At 35.4% G+C, this 21,744-nt stretch overlaps 3 protein-coding genes across 5 annotated transcripts; 2 read left to right on the top strand and 1 right to left on the bottom strand.

Annotated features, from left to right (window-relative positions):
• Positions 1-1,664: 1,664 nt before the first annotated feature.
• Positions 1,665-4,568, top strand: LOC7477644 (protein WALLS ARE THIN 1). Its single transcript, XM_002307655.4, has 6 exons — positions 1,665-1,975; positions 2,077-2,139; positions 2,243-2,359; positions 2,511-2,916; positions 3,600-3,751; positions 4,073-4,568. Exons 1-6 carry the CDS (start codon positions 1,752-1,754, stop codon positions 4,263-4,265), a joined length of 1,155 nt encoding a protein of 384 aa, XP_002307691.1. The 5' UTR covers positions 1,665-1,751; the 3' UTR covers positions 4,266-4,568.
• A 3,247-nt stretch (positions 4,569-7,815) lies between these two features.
• Positions 7,816-14,735, bottom strand: LOC7477643 (protein NRT1/ PTR FAMILY 8.2). The gene is made up of 7 exons (XM_052452819.1): positions 14,074-14,735; positions 11,306-11,435; positions 10,834-10,929; positions 10,634-10,742; positions 10,233-10,450; positions 9,483-10,042; positions 7,816-8,919 (listed from the first exon to the last, which is right to left on the bottom strand). Exons 3-7 carry the CDS (start codon positions 10,885-10,887, stop codon positions 8,049-8,051), a joined length of 1,812 nt encoding a protein of 603 aa, XP_052308779.1. The 5' UTR covers positions 10,888-10,929; positions 11,306-11,435; positions 14,074-14,735; the 3' UTR covers positions 7,816-8,048.
• A 2,732-nt stretch (positions 14,736-17,467) lies between these two features.
• LOC7477642 (purple acid phosphatase 2) lies at positions 17,468-21,003 on the top strand. Of its 3 annotated transcripts, none has more exons than XM_024600439.2 (8): positions 17,468-17,789; positions 17,875-18,075; positions 18,150-18,261; positions 18,394-18,623; positions 18,761-18,899; positions 19,281-19,501; positions 20,303-20,461; positions 20,559-21,003. In XM_024600439.2, the coding sequence occupies exons 1-8, from the start codon at positions 17,610-17,612 to the stop codon at positions 20,595-20,597; spliced, it is 1,281 nt and encodes a 426-aa protein (XP_024456207.1). In that variant the 5' UTR covers positions 17,468-17,609; the 3' UTR covers positions 20,598-21,003. The 3 variants fall into 3 exon arrangements, with proteins under 3 accessions (XP_024456207.1, XP_024456209.1, XP_002307690.1); XM_002307654.4 differs by having other exon boundaries at positions 17,472-17,789; positions 20,340-20,461; XM_024600441.2 differs by lacking the exons at positions 19,281-19,501; positions 20,303-20,461; positions 20,559-21,003 and adding an exon at positions 19,052-19,095 and having other exon boundaries at positions 17,469-17,789.
• The last annotated feature ends 741 nt before the right edge of the window (positions 21,004-21,744 follow it).

The following is a 21,744-nucleotide window of genomic DNA, read 5'->3' as shown; positions in this document are numbered from 1 at the left end:
AAATGTATGTAAAAAAGACAATGATTTTAATTTAAAAATAAATTTACTTCTTATCAAGGATAATATATCCTTAAGTGATTTGTTGGATTTTAGGGAGCTCTCTGATCTATCCCTTGAAGAGTGGTGCTATTGCACTAAAGAGACCCATGGTCAATCCCTTCTAAGGATAGGGCTGCCATGGGTGTTAAGACTTGTTGAGGTGGCAAAGTCTAATTTTGCACCTGAACGGCCAACACAACCCGAGTGAGGGGTTTCACTTGGTTAATAAGCTGTTGGAATTTCGAATAAGTAGAAGTGGTTGCCGTAACGGGTAGATCCATTAAGCGTTTTAGCTCAGGTGTGTCATGGTTATGTGTCATAGAATGACTTGGAAATGTCATTAGAAAAAAACTAATGGATTTTTTTATTAGTTTTCCACATATGACGTCAATGATGATGGTTTCAAAAAATCCAAGTAACTTGGGAGCAAGGCTTATGTCTTGGATAATCGGTTAATCTCTTGATTCTGGAAATCTGATCTATTCTCCTGCCAAGATGGTTGTAGATGGATGCGTAATACCTGCAAAAGGTCCACTTTGATGAATTTATGGACTCTTCGATGATTAAATCAATAAATGTTTGAGATAAAATACAATAATATTATAGAAAAATACTCTGAAAATAAATATGCTATAGAGAATGAAGATCCTGAATCCTTTGTTTAAAGAATTCATGGTCTATTTATAGTCCATAAGTCTTTTTATGAAGATGAGGGGTTAAAGTATACTATTGCCTTGATAATATTAAAGATGAAGAATATCCTTGGCATATATATTAATGTTGATGGAAAATATCTCTGACATGTGTATTAATGAGAAAAAAATATCATTGGCATATATATTAATATGGATATAAATATGGCGAGCTATTAAAGAACTTTTACATAGTATCTTTTACACAATATTAAAATCGATGGAAATATGGTAGGTCATTGAAGGATTTTTATACACTTATTGAGTGTGGGGAGAATAAAATTCAAAATGTATCCGAGCTCAAGAAAAGTTGAGTTATTTTCTTGGTTGAGCTTAAAAATAGTCGAGTTTTATGAATGATTTATTGAGTTTTTAAATTTAAATTTACTGCTATATATATGTTTTTTTTTTTTGTTTTTTTTTAAAAAGTAATCACCTGCACACAAAAAAATACTAATTAATTAGAAATAATGTTTAATAATATGTAGAAAAATACAAGAAATGTAAAGGTCTAGTAACGTGTGTAGATGTGGAGATGATATGGTGGGGTTGGAGGGTTCGATGAGGGATGAAAACGCATGGGGTACTACCACCTCCACTCGTGCGCGCTATCTATCAATTGCGGCTCATCTCTCCCTTAATTATCATCATTAATGGCATGGTGCCAAAAACAAAAACCTGTTAGATAATAATCTCTCTCTCTAACCTCTCTACGTGGAATAGAGGTTGTCTTGTCATCTAAGGATGGTGGAAGAGAAAAGAATGTGGGAGACAACCGAAAACATTTGAAGGCTATTAACAATCGACATAACGTCTTTTAAGGGCCTATGTAGGTCCCTTTTCTAAAATACTAGGGCCCTTGTGGGCTACTGCCTTCCACATGACACTCCCTACCCTTTTCTCTCACTCGCTTCCAGCTTATTTATACCACCCCAACTCCTCCTTTGCTCTCCACAGCTTCCCTTCACTTCTTTCTTGAATCTATCCTTTTAGGGTTAGTTTTTTCAGTCTTGGTTTACAATGCCTGACGTTGGTGGTTCAGCTTCTTCAAGGAGAATGTGGTGTTCGGTTCCTGAAAGATTCCAACTGCACTTGGCCATGTTGGCCTTGCAGTTTGGTTATGCTGGGTTCCATGTGGTCTCTAGGGCTGCCCTAAATATGGGAGTTAGCAAGCTTGTTTTCCCAGTATATAGGAACATCATCGCTTTGCTTCTGCTCCTTCCCTTTGCATATTTTCTAGAAAAGTACTGCTCTAATATCCATTAATCTAACCCTTTCATTTTCTCTTCGGTCATCCTTTATATATGTTCAAGGTGTATTTATTCTTTTCTCTTTGTTCGATCAGGAAGGAGAGGCCAGCGCTCACTCTCAACTTTGTCCTTCAGTTCTTCTTCCTTGCACTTGTTGGGTATGACTCAAAATATATCAAATAATTTGAAATGAAAATAAAAATAAAAAACAATGAAAGACCAATACCGCTCATTTTCACTTCTTGTTTCCCATGTGAACAGAATAACAGCAAACCAAGGATTCTACTTGCTGGGTCTGGAGAACACTTCACCCACCTTCGCATCAGCAATCCAAAACTCTGTCCCTGCTATTACCTTTCTCATGGCAGCTCTACTCCGGCAAGCCCTCTCCCTCTCTCTCTTTTAGACTCTTATTGCATCACACGTTTAATTTTATGCACATACATATGATCTGTGCGGAGGGTGTAAATGCATCGTTTTACACCTAATTTTCGTTTTCTGAAACGTGTTATTTTCTTTTATGATGCAGGATAGAGAAAGTGAGGATAAACAGAAAAGATGGAATAGCAAAAGTACTAGGAACTATCTGCTGTGTAGCAGGGGCCTCAGTGATCACTCTATACACAGGTCCAGTGGTATACAGCCCAGCTAAACATCTAAACAGACCCACACCAATGTTTGTTTCACTTGGAGATGCTGAGGCCAAGAACTGGACCCTTGGTTGCCTCTACCTCATTGGCCATTGCCTGTCCTGGTCTGGTTGGCTTGTGTTGCAGGCACCAGTTCTAAAGAAGTACCCTGCTAGGCTCTCCGTCACCTCCTACACTTGTTTCTTTGGGCTTATTCAGTTCATTATTATTGCTGCCTTCATGGAGAGAGATCCACAGGCTTGGATTTTCCACTCTGGTGGAGAACTCTTCACTATTCTCTACGCAGTTAGTATCTCACCCCTTTTTCCTCTTTGAGATTCAGTCTCCTATACATTCAGACAGCATGAAATTAGTCAAATTTAATCAATTTGAACCTAAGCATTCCTGGGTTTTCGTTTTAGGGAACATTAATCATGACAACCGAAAGAAAACCAGATAAATTTAGGGTCATGGTTTAATTTAATTAATGGTCACACTTGATAATTAGATAATTTTTTTCCTTTTTTTCTTAAATACGAAATCCTGTCCTGCGTAAATATTAATTTACTTTTGGGTTATAATGGATTTGTGTCTGCTTAAAAAAAATGATGAAAAGATGGCTTGTCAAATTGAACTGAAACAGGAGTCCAGTGTGTACTTTAGACTGTTAAAAGCCTGTCAAGTCTTCGATCAGAAATAGAAAGGGTAACTTTGTTGTAGCCTTTGGACATGTTGGTAACCAGTCATGCATCTTTATCTTCTTTGATACGCCATTTATTGTCCTGCCTTGTAATATTGGCTCCGTTATTCTTTAATAATTTTATTTTAAAATAATGAAATGTGCAAAAAGATACTATTCTGAAAATATACTTTTTAATAATAAAAAATATTATTGTCGAACACAGTTACTGAGAAAAAAATGTAGAGTGGTGGGGTGTTATGAAAACGAAATGAGCAAAAAGCTTCGTTTTTTTGGTGGAAAATTGCAGGGAGTGGTCGCATCAGGGATTGCCTTCGCTGTACAGATATGGTGCATTGACAGAGGTGGCCCTGTCTTCGTGGCTGTTTATCAACCTGTACAGACCCTTGTTGTCGCTATCATGGCCTCCATCGCTTTAGGAGAAGAGTTCTATTTAGGAGGGTGGGTCCTTTCTTTTTTACTTAATTATCATCTTTGAAATCTTCTATTTATCTATTAGTCATGCATTCTATTGGCTCCACGTCCATCCCCAGCCATAGGATTAACAATATTATTTGGGATCTTGACTAATCTTTGACTAGCCTTAATGACCAAAACATCCTTGCCATATAAAGGGGTTCTTGTTTGTTTATCATTCCTCAAAGGACAAGGTCACGAGGGTAGTGGGGTAAAGTTAGGTGAGACAAGTGCTAGGGTACAAGAGAATAGTATTTGATTACATTGAGTGTGTATTTATACTTGTTAATGATGTTGTGTGTACAGGATCATCGGGGCAGTGTTGATCATAGCAGGATTGTACCTGGTCCTATGGGGCAAAAGCGAAGAAAAGAAGTTCTTGGCATTGGAAAAGGCTGCAATTCAGGCCGCTCCTGAGCACGGAATCAGCAGGGCTCAAACCCACATCAAGACTTCCCTCACTCAGCCACTGCTCCCTTCGTCAACAGAAAATGTTTGACTGGCAAGACCCCCTGACTCTTGACTACACAGTTGGCTGGAGAGCCAAGATCCCATAAAAAAAAAATGGCACCTCTCTGTTAATTAAGATGGCTTGTGTGTGTATGGAGACGTTCTTTTAAATTTTTTTTTCATGTCCAGTCCTTTCATGTTAGTAGGAGGTCGAGATAGGTAAGATTTTGAGGGGATGAATTTGATGGTTGTCATCACTCATGCGGCCCTCGAGGCCTGAAATCCCCTATGCTTTCTTTGTAAGTTAAAATCATGGTTTGTTTTACGAAATTAAGATATGAAGATTATGAAAGGCTAATGCTCTAAGGACATCATGGACTTGACACCACTCTACTAATTTTGATAGCCATTTTCAGTTTTCAAGCACGCTGATATTCATATTGCCATCATAACGTTGCCCATATCAACAATAACATTGGTCGCAAGCACTGATCATTTTTTTTAGTTTAACATGGGTGTTCGGATCAGCTTGCAAGCATTGATTATTTTATTTGATCATAATAATGTATATATAAAGATAAATATACATGTAAAATATCAAGAACATTATTTAGGGATGAGGCCCTTTAACCTCTAGTCTCCATACAGGACAATGAAGAATATATTTCAGCATGTTCCACGAGGGGGTACGAGAATTGACGTGAGAGAACTGAGTGCGGAATTTGCATGCCGAGTCTTCACTACTTTTCCACTTTTGATCAGTGGTGATTTTAATCAATCTTTTTTGAGTTGAGACATGGTAAAGTGCTTTATTTGGAATTTGGACGTTTCTCTTGGCCATATGGAAACCGAATTTCAGTAATTTACACTTGGATTCAAGCAATTAAGCACAAACACCTGAATCCAAAAACACAAAAGCTTGCATGAGTTGCATCAGCTCTGGCTCCCTTAAAATCAGATGAACTATTTAACTTCTCGTTGATTAAGAGTGAAAAGTACAGTATCTCTTTAGCTATTCTGGCTCATGACATTCTATATACGGATGTCTCCAGCAGAAGGAGTGACAAGCACTGAGAATAGTTAGAAGTTTGCTGGATAAGTATTTATGCCGAATAAATCAGGAAATTTGTCTAGCATGAGCCTATACATAAATCATGACCACCTGCTTTGACGTAAAAGAAGTTAAGGAAAAACTCAGTATTCATGACCACCGTTTATGCTTTTTTTTTTTTTTGTTTTGGCAGGAAGCCTGATGCTACAAATTCTTCTATGGCCTGAAAGAACTAAAATCGCTTAAGCAAGATTGATGCAGCCATGTTTATGAAAATCGAAGGGTATGAGCATTGGAGTGAGTATCTAATATAACTATATATAGATTTGATTTTGATAGATTATGTGAATTACTTAATAAATACTTATGATCATTATCGGTGGAACAAGTCTAATAAACTCAAGAAGAGATCTAGTCGTAGCAAACTATTGGATCAGGTTTAGATTTTTCCACGTGATTTTAGGAGCAATTTTCTTATAAGAAGCCCCTCCTTCACTATTTGGATAGTTGGGTCTCCTTGAATTAGACATATAAATTGTTGTTTGGATTAATTTTATTATTTTCTTAGGTATTTTTGTATTTATTGCTTTAATTCCAATTTTATTTTATTTTCTTTATAATTTCAGAATTTCAGTTGTTTTATAATAGATTTATAGTTTTCTAACCTATTTAAAAGCATTATAAATCTTGACAATCATCATTACATTTATTTTTTAAAGAATAAAACTATAAATTTAGAATTTATATCTACAATATTTTTTACTCATCACATCTTTTGTGTTTCTTGTGTTATCACTGTTCTTATATCTTCTACCTGCATCAAAATTTCTATGATTTTCTAAGATAGGATAGGACATAAGAAAATTACAAAAAAATAAAATCGGCAGTCTAATGATAGATAGAGATAAAATTAACGATCATTGTGATGATCGCCAAACCTGAAACCAATCCAATAACAGTCTTCTTTGAAAACGCAACTTATCCTCAATTAGAATTATATTTTAAGTCTTGTCTAGGCTAGCTGATGCATTCATGATGGTTGCAAGACGTCCATGGCTAATTAAGAGCTTTGAAAGGAATCAGGAAGTACTGCAGTAGGAAATTAGGATAATTGGTATATCAATTTTTTTATATAATAAACATGCATTTTGGGACAACTAAATTAGAAAAACATCTATTTGCACGAAAAGAAGTAGCCTTTTTTATTTTGTGGGTCATTGAAAAGAACCCCTGGCATTTGATGCAATTTTATAAATATCTTGCATGCCACTGATTCGAGCCAACCTTGATGGCTACCAGCACAATCCATTAGGCCCGCTGACTCTAAAATAACTCTCAAGCTTTTGGCTATGTAAGAATCCCCCAGCATTAGCACATGAAAATAGGGAAAAAGAAAGAAAGAAAGGACATCCATAGTGCCAGAAGCATTATTTAAGCCAATTCAGACTCGCAACCATGTCGAATTTGACTTTGCTTTTTGCCTAGTTAAATTCTAGCTTTCCAGTATGTAGGCAGTTTGGCACTTCCAGTTGACCCCGAGACTCGGTCATGATTCGGGAAGATCCATGTAGTAATCCTGCCTCGGTCCCCCACAACTCCGTCCGATTGAAATGGTCATTACATGTATATTTATAAAAGCTGTCCGGCTAACTTCAGTGGCCTGACCGATTCGAAACATGATATGGACTTAGGTTTTGTCTCATTCAAAGCTTTTTTTTATTAGAACAATGTTATTCTATTTTATTTTATTTTAAAAAAATTAAAAATTAGATTAAAGAGTTTGATTAATCTGCCGATTTACAAGTTCTGAAGCTAACTCGCAACCTAATACTCATGTTCGATCCCGAGCTAGATGTTATAAGTACATTACATATCATGAATTACACATTTGAATAAATATGAAAAACATCCGGTTCAAAGCCAGATCCATGCCTTCGGATTTTTGAAAGGCATGAAATAATTTTCCTTGATTCTATATATAATAATGTTAGGCATCGACATATTTTCGATCCCCCCCCCCCCCCCCCCCCCCCCCAACGAAGCATAGAATTTGATATAAGCTCCTGATCACCCCTTGTTCTGAAGCTTCAGTCAAATAGAAACTCCTGTGTTCGGAGACTAGTCAATCTCCAGCTGGAAGTGCCTGTCCCTCACCTATAACCCGAGGCTAAAAAACAAGCAAACTGCCAAAATTCTAGGTAAGATTAAGGGAGGATTAACGGATCCCAAGATCACATCATTAAAGAGGTTAATCAATCATTAGTATCCATAGTTATCATATTACTTTTCCAAAAGCAATTCTTTTTAATTTTTAGAACAGAATTCTCTATTGCCCTTTTAATCATGATGTGAATGGCATCCATATTATCTCGACAACTTTTCCCTTCTTTAAATGAAATTCGTGTCTAATTAGTCTTCCTGATTGAGATATGATCAGAAAAGAAAATCTCGATCCCAAAAGTTAAATCCCAGCAAGCAGCATTATCATGAGTTGCTCGAGTTTCACTCAACATCAAACTAGCAACTCGGTTTACTACAAGTTACAATGTAATAAAAATATTATTTTTTATATTTTAACTATCAACGCAATCGCAGTCACAAAGTGCATTGCGTTAATAATTAACAAACACTAAAATTTTAGTTCGAAAATAGACTATAAATAAAATATTACATTAAAGTGAAACAAATTAATGTCTTCAAACATACACGATTAAATCAAACAGTAGACATCGAAATTAGGAATCTAATCAAGCAAATGCAATTGTTCTAAAAGGCCACACTTTAGAATCTTTCACCTTTATCATCCTCCTTTTCCAGCAAAACACCGTCACCCATTTCAAACACACTTTCACTTCTCACACTCCCAACTGCACCGCCCCTACCCTTATAAAGAACAGCAATCCACACATAAACTGCCAAATTAACTGCATTAATCGAGGTTAACACCCAGTAGAAATAATCAAGCTTGCTTAAATTAAGATTATTCCTTAACCACCCTTTTTCTTCTCCGCCAGTTGCTCTTTCAATGATCTTAACTATTGCAGTACTTAACCAACTTCCAATCCCAATTTCACTAAGAAACATTGCACTACTAATACTTCTTGTCCCATCGGTTGCTTCATCGTAGAAAAACTCTAGCTGTCCTACGTAGGAGAAAACTTCTGCACTGCCTATTAGAAAGAACTGTGGAAACAACCAAAACACACTCATGTCTGAAGGGTTAGGGCTGTGGCGTCTCTTTTTTTCTACCAATGCAGCAGAAGCTACAGCAAATATTGAAATGAACAAACCAACTCCAATACGTTGCAAAGATGTGATGCCGCGGGAATGGCCTGTGCGTTTACGGAGGATAGGGACTATCACTTTTTCGTAGATGGGGACAAGAATGAGGGCATTGATGACGCTGAAGATGGGGACAGAACCTGCTGGAATTATGAAGTTGGAGCCGAGTTTTCGGTCCATGATGTTTGCTTGGCTGATGAAGAAGGTTGAGAGCTGAGCAAAGGATATGGAGAGTGCAATTGTGGATGCCCATACTGGGAGGATTCTTATAAAGGACTTGAATTCTTCTACTTGTGTTACTGTGCAAAGTCTCCAACGGTTCCTTGTGTCGGCCTCAGGATCTGTCACAACTGCTGCCTTGTCCAAGAAACTGCGCCAAGATTTACAAGCCACTCGATTAACACACACACATATATACACACACAAGTCACTCGATATATATATATATGAATGAGATCGTGATCAAGCAATAGGCTCATGAAAGATAATTAAACCTGAGACCTTTTATTTGGAAATCACAAACCTTAATAGTTAAGACGTTCTTAAATGATTGAATTAAATTTCATTAATGTCAAATGTTATTTTTTTGCTTTAAATCAAAAACTAAAGCAAGAATATCGTGGTAATAATCCAGCTAGCCTTGGTAGACCGTAGACTAAGAAGGTGTGATTGTTTTTTAAAGTGTTTTACTCGGAAATATATTTAAATAATAGTTTTTTATTTTTAAAAAAATAATTTTTACATCAGCATATTAAAATAATTTAAAAACATAAAAAAATAAATTAATTTAAAGTAAATAAAAAAATAAAATAAAATTTAAATTTAAATTTTTTTCAAAAACATAAAAACACAACATACTATATATATATATATATATATAATACCAACTGCATTTCAGGGAGGGGAAATACTACGTTGGGTAAATAAACTTACCTATATTGTATGGTGTGAGACAACTTTTGGGCGCCCTTAATATCAGATTCATTGGTATTAACCTCGTAAAGCTCCGTTTGATGTCCCACCAGAACTCCATGCAAATGATTCCTTACAGAAGCCCACATGACCTGAACAAACCTGGTGAAAGGGCTCCCCATGGGTTCTTGGAAACGATAAAAACGAATGCCAGCTACTAAAATGACGATGGAAATAACCATGGCCCCTGTCGGTAGCCCAAAACCCCAAGCCCATCCCTTATTATCTTGTATATATACAAATACGGTTATACCAAACAGAGCACCCATATTTATAGCCAGGAAGAACCAATTGAAGAATGCATATTTCTTTGGCACTTCTTTTTTATCTGCTTCATCGAATTGGTCAGCCCCAAAAGTTGAGACGCATGGCTTGATACCGCCGGTACCAAGGGCTATAAGGGCCAGTGCACCATACAAGAACCATGTCTGGCCACCGGTTGCTTTTGGACATGGCCTTACCTTGCATTGTGGTGGACGTAAGCTGTCTATAGAAGCTGAGAGCGTCAATAGTACCATTCCCTGCAATCAAGACCAAAACACAATTTGGTCGAACAACAAATTTAGGCCAATCTTATTTCTCAACAAATTTTGGCTATAAGAATCCCTATTGAACATTATGGAGACCAGAGACGCTTGTTCCAGCTTGGTCATAGGCCATGTAGAAAGGAAATGAAAGGGCGGGGGGGGGGGGGGGGTCCTGATTTCTTACCACTGCATAGATGCAAGAGAAAATAATGATGGTCTTGAATCGGCCCAGGTAAGCATCGGCACAAAACGCTCCAAAAAGTGTAAGGACAAAAGCAGCTCCAATCCAGTCAGTCACATGAGTTGCAGCATCTGGAAGTGATTGATGCATTTGAAAGACCAAGTAAGCTACCATGTTCACAGCTATAGCATAAAATGCTAACCTCTCAGCAACTTCATTCACTGGAAGCACCGAAAGGAAAAAATATCAGCCTCTATTGGCCAAGAAGCCAAATTGAAGAAGAGGGAACATGCATAAGCTGCACCAAACGGCAGGCAAAACAAAAACCATAAACTTGAAAGACATTAGCCTCTGTTATTCCTGAAACCATTGACAAATTTGCAAGTGCTGGTTTAATTAAGAACCTATAATAAAAGGAGCAGCTTTCCATCCTCCAGTAGTTCTCTTGTCTGCAATTCTTCCTCGAATATCAACACAACCATTGCTTACCAAAGTCGTTCCCATGCTTTCTTCCTGCAAAATCATCTCCCAGATTTCATGTTAGTAAAGAGAACTAAGCAGGCGTGTACCAAAAAACAACTGAAATTTCAAGAACCATAATTACCATAGCTGTTTGATGGAGCTCCTCTTGTGGGAATTTCTCTAATGATGGTTGCATAAAAGACTGATCAAAATGTTCATCGCCAACCGGTCCAATTCTCTGCATTTTGAAAGACGGATAAAGATTCCAATTACAGTACGTAGTTGAATCTATGCTCTCTGCAGTTAGCTTTAAAGTAAATGTATTGAGCGGAGTATCGAAATTTAGAGTTCATATAATAAGTGACAATGCTTATGACAGCTGGGGACTTCTTGTCGTCATGAAAGCCAAGTCCAATTGCTTACGTTTGGTCTCATATCCTTAATAACGTGTCCTGATGTGCATTGAAATGGTATTTTTTGAACCTTTTTTCAGATTTGTGTTTGGAGGCATTTTGCCGGCTTTGCAAAGATTTGTTCCTGAACTTAGGAAACTGGCAAAAAAGAGTAGATATATGTGCACCATGTTGTTGGAACTATTCATATTGCCGCCCTACCTTTTAGATAAAAATCTTGTTTATACAAGAGCTGTCGAAGTTGTTGCACCTTCTGTCACCGGAAAAAGGGACCGCTGGTGGAGCCACCACGTCCCCTAAAAATTCCTCCACTAGTTTAGGATCATTTTGCCTACAACAAAGATGATGCTTAGACCAAAATGATAACAAGATCAAATATTGAAATTCTAAACATAAACTTTGATTGAAACAGGTTTTACATTTCAGGAATTACGTTTTTATTTTTATACTTGATTGACATTGGCTCAATTACTCATGACACCTACTGTGGGTGAAGATGCGGTGGCCAATTTTCCAAGTCTGAGACTGTTTTGAGGTGGAAGATGATAAGACGATGATAAACATACATTGCTGTCCCCATTGTTTGTTAACGTTTTGAATACTGATATAACCAATTTGTAATGAAACTAACTCCTAAGGTGATTTGCATGAAATTTTATGAAATTAATACTATTTTGAAATAAAAAGGAATGATCTAAGGGTGGGATTAAAGTTTGGGGCCAATTGGCAATTTGAAGATATCTCAAACTCAGGATCAAGTTAAAAATCAAGACTTGATAGCTAGGAGTTAAATTGTATGATAAACAAACAATAGCGACTAAAATGAATTGTGATGTCTTTATCTTCAACCTCTAACGGGTTTCAGGCTTTCAGCAGGAGAAAACGGGCTATCTTGACTCGGATAACGACCAGCAATAAACCCAAAGTAGGTCCCCAACCATGCCCCTGTGTACACACGATCTGTCTTCGTCACAAGATCAAGGCTGTGCTTTGTTAGTGTTTGAGTTGAACAAAAATACGTATAGTTGAAATGGTAGAATTTTTTGAAATTTGTTTTAAAACATGTTAACGGTGGTATTTGATATCAAAATAAAAATGAAGTTTACTTATTTTTAGAATTACAATTTTGTTAGAAATTATTCTCTAATAAAATTTTTTTAACATCAACATAATTAAAATAAATTATAGATAAATAAGAGATTCATTTAAAAAAAATAGTACAATATAAAAAAAAAACATAATATACACAATTTCACTTGTTGTCTGATCAAGATTTTTCTAGACATCAAGCTCTACTACAATAACTCTTATGCATAATCCTTCTGCGAAGTAGAAACCAAACTGCTCAACTGGATCATCGTTTTTACTCACCGAGTCCTTGAACTTAACCAACAATTTCACAGCTTGATCAGTTTTGGACTCGACAAGTTGAGCACACTCAACAAGCATTTTCAAAACCAGATAATTGTATAATTTCCTTTGACCCTCCAATGATTTTAGTTTTTACTGTTGGTAGAGGCAGTGGCGAGGGTGACATTGTGGGCTTGATTTCTTGAGGAGGAGATGGGGCGACCCAGAGCGAATTAAAGATAACTCTATTAAGATCAGATGGTAGAGAGAAGCCACAGTAAGTCGACGGGGACACGTAGCTATGAAGTATGAACCCATACACAGTTAGCTTAGGATTTGGTGTGGTGGGGTACCTGGAATTGATTGAGTTACTGATTCGGCGTGGTGTTCTTCCTCGAAGATTGTGAGTTTTTGTCTAACATTAATGGAAAGCGATTTTGGTCATAGAACAATTGAAAGTTGAAACACTATCTATGGTAATGGACACAATTAGCTTTGAAAACGCTTTAGCAGAAAAGCTAACAGGAAAACAAATTCTCTCAAGTGAAGGGATTTTTTTAAAAAAATTTTGTTGGTTTATTTAAGTGTAAGATCCAAGTGTATCAATTGGCCTTGTATTTAAAGATTTGATTTTTATTAGTAAGATATTATTACAGGTGTCGCACCCGACATCACGGCGACCTTAAAAATAAATGTTTAATTGAAAGAACGGATTTCTGGCATCCTATTCTTTGATGGGGAACGGTCTTTGTTTAAGGAGTCGCCACCTAGTATTACGGTCACTAGGGACCCTGACTGGTCAGCAGAGATTCTATGGTACGGGACTGGTTACGCAAAAGAAAAGATACTATCACCCCTTAAACGTCCTGCATGAGGCAGACTGCATTGCTGGTTTTGTCATAAATTGCTAACATTTTGTCGGTTTATGCTATGATGGTTTGCGTGTAATATTCCTGACTCTGGCGCCAGTAAATATTTAACTACGGATATTTCAAACTTTGACGTTGGTAAATATTACGCAGCTATAAAAACAAAATAAATATAAATCAGTATTTTTTATTCCTGACTCTGGCGTCAGTGAATAAACAAATCAAATAAATTTATTTTTTACGCATACACATTTTTTTATGTAACTAAATAAAAGTCAAATACAATAAAATAAAATAAATTTACATCAGTATCTTTATTCCTGACTCTGGCGTCAGTGAATAAACCAATAAATTTACTTGATTTTATTTTATTTTTGCATGCATATTTTTTATTTTTATGTAATTTAATAAAATACAATAAAATAAATTTGAATAAGTATTTTTATTCTGACTCTGGCGTCAATGAATAAAAACAATAAATTCATATTTATTTTTTTTATTTATACAGACATACTTTTATTATATATTTTTTATTTTTTTATTTACATTTTTGTATTATTTTTATTTTTTATTGTTTTGGGTTGGGTTGGGCCCAGCTCAGCCCACATGGGCTGGGCTAGGCCCAACCAGCCCGACCTGGCCACTGGCCCAAGCCAGTGGCCCGGCTGGGCTGAGCTGCACTGTGCAAGTGAATTAAAATTCACTTGCACAGTGTAAAAGACGCTTAATTGAAAAGGAGAGCTTGCTTACCTGGTCTGCGAGGCGATGGAGACGGTGGCGAACTGGCCGACTACCTCCTCTACTCTTCTCCTTCTTCTGCTTTCCTTTGTTTCCTTTTGATTCTGTGCCCGTAAGTTTTCCCGCAGCTCCTGAGATGACGAAGGAAACAATAATGAAGATGCCGGTTTACTGTGATGTTCTTTGAATAAATACTGGTCTTTCCTTTGTTTGCAGGGACGAAAACGGTTTCAAAGATAATTCTCGTCACTGTGTGTGTGTGCTGCCCTCTTTCTCCCTTGCTCTCTGCGTTTTTATTTCTGCGCGTCTCTCAGTTTTTCCCCTGTTTCCCCTGCTTTTCTTCTGTTTCTGGTTACTGGTCTCTCCCCCGGTTCTTTGTTCTTCTCTGTGTTCTGGGTTGTTCTTCACTGGTTTTTCCTCTGTTTTCTGGGTTTTCTCCTCTGTTTTCCCCTCTGATCTTTCTCTTCCTTTTCTGGGTTTATTTCTCTGTTTTATCCCCCCAAAAACTCTTACTGGTTCTGTTTTTTCTCCTCTCCTTTTCGGCCCTTTGTTCTGGGTTTTCTTCTCCCTTTTATAGAGAAACTTGCCCCTCAACCAGTCCTGCCTTTGCAGGACTGTTATTCAAATCACGAACGGGATCATGGGCAAGAGACGTGGTCCATGATTTGCTGCAGATTTCCTGTTGAATCGGCTTCATCCGCGCAAAAGTAGGAGACGATGAACAATGCTTCCAAAACGGCGCCGTTGTGTCCTTGGGCATGGCTGTTTTTCAATTTAGTCCCTAAACAGTTTAAACTTAACAATTGGGATCCTAATCAGAAACAACTGATTTCTAATTGTGCCCTTGGATTAAATTCAATTGAATCCTTGAGTTTATTTAATTAATTAAATCAAAGTTTAATTAAGTTCTCAAACTCATTAATTCTTCAATTAAACTCTTAATTTCATTAATTTAAATAATTTAAATTTTAATTAAATCAATTCTCCAATTAAGCCATTGATTTAATTAATTAAACTAGTCAAGAGTTTAATTAAATTTTTAAACTTCCAATCATGTTGCTCTTAACCCAAATTTTAATTCATTCTTCAATTATTTTATTTTTACTTGTTTTTCATTATTTTTTAGAAAATAAAAATAATTAAAATAAGAAGATCAAAAATTAAGTTATGACAACAGGCTCCCAAATTATAAGCGACGAACCCATACCCAAGGAAGCAAGAAAGAGTTCAAATAAATTCTGAAGGTATAACTTAACTGGTTAGGTTATAGGTTTACTTTTTAAAAGTTACCAGTTCAAGTATCACAAACATCAGGATCACTGGAGGCTTGCATAGTCGTTAACTTCATGGTATATGAGATTAGTTGAGGTACACACAAGCTAGCCCGAATATCTACATTAATTAAAAAATAAAAAATTGGAGTTCTGGAGAGGATTCGTTACATGTTCTGCATGGATCGAGAGAGTGAGATCTATACACACGCATACACCCCCGCCAACAATCTCTCTCTCTCTCTCTCGCTGAGACCAAGAATTGAAATGATGATTTTGCTTTTCTATTCTTCTCTGGTTCATGTTGTGGAATGATTCGAGCAGAGTGTGGTCTTGTGATAGCGATTTTGATGAAAAGAAAAGTTCAGATTTTTGGGTGATTTTTGGTGAAATTTCTGGTGAGGACAGTGGTAGCTATGAAGGTTGAGGTATCCGGGTCCGAGAGAGAATGATTGTTGTTATGGATTGTGGATTTGGAGAAAATAAGGGGTATTATTATCTTTTCATTTATTTTTAAAATCTGTTTTTACCGTGTATTATTTAAAAAATTAGTTGTAAATTGAGAGAATGATCAACTCATAGATGCTAGAATAATTTACCATTTGTTTTGTGATATGTAATTAAGTCAAAATAATAATAATAATAATTAATTTTGATAATTACTAAAAATGGTTGAACGAGAAATGTTTTTCATACTTAACAACATCTTATCTATCTTCTTCTATATTGTTTTAAATTTATTTTCCCTTCAGTTTTGATTTTTGTACTTTATAGAAAAATTTTAAGTTTTATTTTATTTAAATTTCATAGATATTATTTAGAAATACAATTAAATAAAATGATGTTGTTGTAATTCTTGGAGGTGGTTGTAGCCATTCCATTTGCTCCAAGGAACAAGAAAAAAAACTTTATTTGTAAAATTTAATTATTGACAACAATAAATTTTTATATAAATTATATTATAAGTCCTTCAACAAATAAGTGTTACTAAACAACCTATTTAATTATTGTTTATGCTATTTTATATAAGCATATTTTTATTGTGTTGTAAGGCTTTAATTTGATTTTCTAGAATAACTCTTTAAACAAAAAATCAATATGAATTAACTTTACATTTTTATATCAGGTCATTAGTAAATTTTTAATAACAGAAATAAAAAATATAAAAATAAATTTATTTTTAAAATAGAAAAGACATGGGGATATATCATCTATGATACAAATATTATTTTTTTTCTTTAAAATACACCTGCAAAAAACACTTCATTCCAAATTTGTCGTTATTTTTTTCTAAGCAAAGAACCCTGGCTACTCCTTTCTTCTCAATCAAAAGTACTCCTTTTATTATCTAGGTACGTCTCTCTTATTCTTGTTTTTTTTTCCAATTAATTTCTTAAAACGCTCTCTTTACTCACAAAATTCTATGTATTTACAGATTAAATATAATTTAATGGTAATATAAATCAAGTATAAAACATATTTTTTTTATTTTTTTTTGATGATTTATCATCATCAACCAAATAAAATATAAAAATAATTATTTTATCTTATATATATTAGATATAATTTTTCCCCTCTTTTATTCTGTTTTTTCTTTATTATTTTTTTTGTGGTGTTTGTTGCGGTCTAATTATAATTTTTATTTTTTTATTAAATTATTTTGATATTTTAATATCAAAATTAAGTTTTAAAAAATAAATAAAAATATTATTTTTATATATTTTAAAGCAAAAAATTTGAAAAACAATTTTCACCAAAAATTTGATTTTTTTTCTTAAAATTATTTTTTAAATATTTTTAAATCGTTTTATATGTTAATATTAAAAATATTATTTTAAAATTTTTTAAAATAAAAAATATTTTAAAAAATAATATCTTCATCGTCCAATAAACACTTTATCAAACATGCAATTCATCTTTTTATTCCATCGTGCCGAATGATTAAGAGACGCGTTGGCAAATGAGTTGCACGTGGCCTCTTTGACTGACAGTTTACTTAGCGTGTCCGTTAACTTCTACTTTCATCTCATCCAATCTATATAAAACACTCTTCTCTCCTTTAAAATTAAACAGTAAAGTAATTTGATATTTTTACTCTCAACATCAAAGAAGACAACGAGGTTTAATGTCTGAAAAGTGCCACGTTGGGTCTTACATTCCTCGCGTCATTTATTATAGCATCACCAAAAAAAAACCCAGCTCCTCTGCCATGGTACAAGTGATCTTTAAGAGTTTTATCAGTCCCTGTAAATTGAAAGTTGATCGGCTAGAGTAGAGATGGAAGTGAGATGGGACTCTTTTGTTGGGATTTTTTTGGTGGGATTGATATTGGGTTTTGCAGAGATTGCTAATGGAGGAATAACAAGCAGTTATGTAAGAAATGATGATTTATCTCTTGATATGCCATTAGACAGTGATGTGTTTAGAGTCCCTCCTGGCTATAATGCTCCTCAACAGGTGAGTACTGCTTCTTTCACATTCTGAATTTTACTACTTGCTATACTATGGTGTTGTGTTTTTCATTTTTCTGTAATGACCAAAGGTTCATATAACACAAGGAGACCATGAGGGGAAGGGTGTGATTGTGTCTTGGGTTACACCAGATGAGCCTGGTTCAAAGACAGTGCTTTACTGGGCTGAAAATAGTGAGCTAAAAAATTCTGCAGATGGCTTTATTTTGAAGTATAGATACTTCAATTACACTTCTGGGTATATTCACCACTGCACCATTAAGGATTTGGAGGTATGCACTATGCTCAAAGTTTTCACTCAGGAAGTAAGATTGTGATTTGTAATTCAGTTTTATTATGATTGCAGTTTGATACCAAATATTACTATGAGGTTGGAATTGGAAACACAACAAGACAATTCTGGTTTATCACTCCTCCTAGACCTGGCCCTGATGTCCCATACACATTTGGTCTCATAGGTATAGTTCATATTTATTTATTCATTTTAATTCTCGATTTCAAGAAAACGATTTTGTTAGAGTAATTTATACTTGTATCAATGTTTCCGTAAGATTATATCTTCATATCACTTGATCTAACATCTTGAGCAGGGGATCTTGGTCAAACTCATGATTCAAACAGGACAGTTACCCACTATGAGTTAAATCCAACAAAGGGACAGACATTGTTGTTTGTGGGGGATCTGTCTTATGCAGATGATTATCCATTTCATGACAACTCGAGGTGGGATACTTGGGGAAGGTTCGTAGAGAGAAGTGCGGCTTATCAACCTTGGATTTGGACTGCAGGGAATCATGAAATTGACTTTGTTCCTGAAATTGTATGCATCTTAATTATTCTTATTTCGCTTTTTAGCCCAGTGTTTTCAATTAATTGAGAAGTTGTTGCTTATATTTCATGTTTCTCTGAGATTTTAACCGCGATTTTCTTGATCAAACATTGGTAATGCTGTTGCAGGGTGAAAGGAAACCATTTAAGCCTTATACCCACCGTTATCATGTCCCATATAGAGCATCAGGGAGCACATCTCCGATGTGGTACTCCATCAAGAGAGCTTCAGCATACATCATTGTCTTGTCCTCTTACTCAGCTTATGGTAGGTTTTCTTTCACTCTTAGTACTTTTTGATACTCTATTAAAGAGATATTGAGCATACATGAACGATAATGATCGGCCATGATCTATAAACTAATTTATGTCCGCAGCTTCAGTACTAGACAATATTGTGACTCATTCTATCATTTGCAGTTTATATGTTCATTATCTTGTTACACTGAATCGGAATTGGTGAAGAAGTGCCTTCTATGTCAAAACCAATCAAACCGTTATTGAGCATAATTTCCTGCCACGGAATGACTATTGAACTGTTCCTGTTAGACATCACTGCCATAGTGCTACGTTTGCTTGTGTGTGTGTCAAAGACTTGATTTGGGAAGAATCTCAAAGTAGAGTACTACTTAAAGTTGACATTTTGCAGGAAAATACACTCCTCAGTACAAATGGCTAGAAAAGGAGCTGCCTAAAGTAAACAGGACTGAGACACCATGGCTTATTGTTCTTATGCACTGTCCAATGTATAACAGTTATGCACATCATTATATGGAAGGGGAAACCATGAGAGTAATGTATGAGCCATGGTTTGTGGAGTTCAAAGTTGATGTTGTTTTTGCCGGCCATGTTCATGCTTATGAGCGATCTGTAAGTGCATGCACATTCTCCATTTATGATATTTTTCTCTGTTGATAGCATCTTGAATTGGTAATAAAAAAATTTCCCTTTCGAACCACCGTGACATGTTGAATAATACACATGCCTAATTCTTTAACTTTCTATGTTTTGCGATGTTACTTGTGGTCTCTTTGTCCACCCCCTATGTTTGATTTGGAGTCGATAGATTCTGTGTACTAGTTACTGAAATTAAAGATTCATGAAGATATGCAGGTATCCCATTATTGTTTATGCTCTATTGGCAGACAGCATGAACCCCTGCCATCAAAAGACCAATCACTCACTTGTTAAGTTCTCTTTACATGAAGAACTTGTTCTACATGGCCCATGCGCTAGATGTTGCTTCTGCTACCTCTGTCAATTTTGCCGCAAGAGATATCCTATCCCAAACAACTGAAAGTTACACAGGCATAGGTTGATATAGCATCAATTCTGTAGGCTTTTTACGTGCGCACATTTTTCTAATTTTACTTTATAGAAAGCCTTCCTGTTGGGTGACGCAGAACAAGCATGAATCTCAAAGTTTCTATTATTTAAGATAGTTTTAGAATGTTATTCAGAGGATGGAGGCCTCTTTAAAGTTTCTGGTGTAATTGCTGCTATTTATGTGGACACAAGACTAGTAAACTAGATAAATGGGAGACAACATGAATAATTTTTGAGTAAATAGTTCTGTTCAGAAGAGCTTTAAGTCAATGGAAAAGGGGAAAATGCATTGAATTATTGCATGTTTATTACACGCGAAAGCATTTGAATTTTTTTGCATTGCAGGAACGTATATCAAATGTTGCATTGTTTTGCATTGCAGGAACGTATATCAAATGTTGCATACAACATCGTGAACGGTTTGTGCGCTCCCATAAGAGATCAATCTGCCCCCATTTACATAACCATTGGAGATGGAGGAAACCTAGAAGGATTAGTGACCAGGTAGTTGCTGATTATTTGTGTTTCATGAATGGTTAGCTTGTATATAGTTAGTTTTAAATTAAGTTGCCAACAGTAAACGCATTTTTACACCATGCAGCATGACAGAGCCACAGCCAAGCTACTCAGCTTTTCGTGAACCTAGTTTTGGTCATGGCATCCTTGATATAAAGAACAGGACCCATGCATATTTCGGCTGGCATCGTAATCAAGATGGGTATGCTGTAGAAGCCGATTCCGTATGGCTCCACAATAGATTTTGGAACCCGCTGAGAGCTTCATCCGTGGCTGCGTTATGAAGAGATCCTATTCCATGAGCTGGGAAGGCGCATCTAAAGTGTACTAGTTTCATTATGAATATTTAAGAAGTCTTCTCCAGATAATTCAAATCTTGTGTGATATGTACAATCTTGCAGATAATATGCACTCGGTGTATATCTCAGTTGTTTTGTGGCCATGTTTCCTTCAAAACAGTGCCTGCTGCAATTTGTCATTGAACAAAATCTTCTCATTGAAATTGAACCATTTCACTCTTTTGGTTTTAAGGCTTTTTCTTGTTCTAAGCAATTTGAATCAATGACCTGACCTGCAAACCTTAAGTGAAAAGCATGTGCCAGGCGCTCTGTTTGGCCTTGTTGATGCGTGTGGTTGGAAATGTTTTTGGGCTGATATTTTTTAAAAGTTGTTTGATTTTTATTATTTAAATATGTTTTTTTATCTCAAATTGTAATAAAAATTACTATAATTTATAGTTTTCTTAAAACTTTTTTTTTAAAAAAAAAAACTATAACTAGTGGTGCACCAAAAGCTTTTTGGTGTTTCTATTTATTTATTTATTTATTTATTTTATTCTTTTGTAGACGGGTGGTTAGCTTCAGAGCATGATATAGAATCTGCATGTATTTGGTGTTGTGATTAATGGTATTTTTTTGTTTAAAAATATATTAAAATAATATTTTTTTAATATCAAATCTATAAAAAAAATATTAATTTAATATTTTTTAAAGCTAAATATATTTTTAAAATATTTCTAAATACAGTTTCAAACTAAAAAAACAAATGGCGTAAATAATCTTGTTTTCTCTCTATGTGTTGCACATGGAAGGGAACTGTCTGGCTCCGTATAGATTGGGGTTCTGTCGCATGCCAGCTATTCAGCTTATCATGAGGTCTTCTTCTCATATCAAATTTGAAACCTGTCGTGAACTGCAAGTTGTCGCACAGAATCTGATAGTTTCGTCAGTCTGCAACACTTAAAAAAGGAATGTGGGACAGTCCCAGATTAC

Source organism: Populus trichocarpa, chromosome 5 (genome assembly GCF_000002775.5).
Source record: "Populus trichocarpa isolate Nisqually-1 chromosome 5, P.trichocarpa_v4.1, whole genome shotgun sequence".
Taxonomy (NCBI): domain Eukaryota; kingdom Viridiplantae; phylum Streptophyta; class Magnoliopsida; order Malpighiales; family Salicaceae; genus Populus; species Populus trichocarpa.
Note: the sequence above shows the minus strand (reverse complement) of the source record. Positions and strands in the feature narration are given on the sequence as shown.

Bases quoted from the DNA above. Each gene is read 5' to 3' on its own strand.
- LOC7477644 (XM_002307655.4), top strand. From the start codon at position 1,752: ATGCCTGACGTTGGTGGTTCAGCTTCTTCAAGGAGAATGTGGTGTTCG. The intron at 1,976-2,076 runs GTACTGCTCTAA...TTGTTCGATCAG, and splicing joins TTTGCATATTTTCTAGAAAA to GAAGGAGAGGCCAGCGCTCA. The intron at 2,917-3,599 runs GTTAGTATCTCA...GGAAAATTGCAG, and splicing joins TCTTCACTATTCTCTACGCA to GGAGTGGTCGCATCAGGGAT.
- LOC7477642 (XM_002307654.4), top strand. From the start codon at position 17,610: ATGGAAGTGAGATGGGACTCTTTTGTTGGGATTTTTTTGGTGGGATTG. The intron at 18,624-18,760 runs GTATGCATCTTA...ATGCTGTTGCAG, and splicing joins TTGACTTTGTTCCTGAAATT to GGTGAAAGGAAACCATTTAA. The intron at 18,900-19,280 runs GTAGGTTTTCTT...GACATTTTGCAG, and splicing joins GTCCTCTTACTCAGCTTATG to GAAAATACACTCCTCAGTAC.
- LOC7477643 (XM_052452819.1), bottom strand. From the start codon at position 10,887: ATGCAACCATCATTAGAGAAATTCCCACAAGAGGAGCTCCATCAAACA. The intron at 10,451-10,633 runs GTTCTTAATTAA...CGGTGCTTCCAG, and splicing joins AGCTGCTCCTTTTATTATAG to TGAATGAAGTTGCTGAGAGG. The intron at 8,920-9,482 runs GTAAGTTTATTT...ATCTTGGCGCAG, and splicing joins TCTCACACCATACAATATAG to TTTCTTGGACAAGGCAGCAG.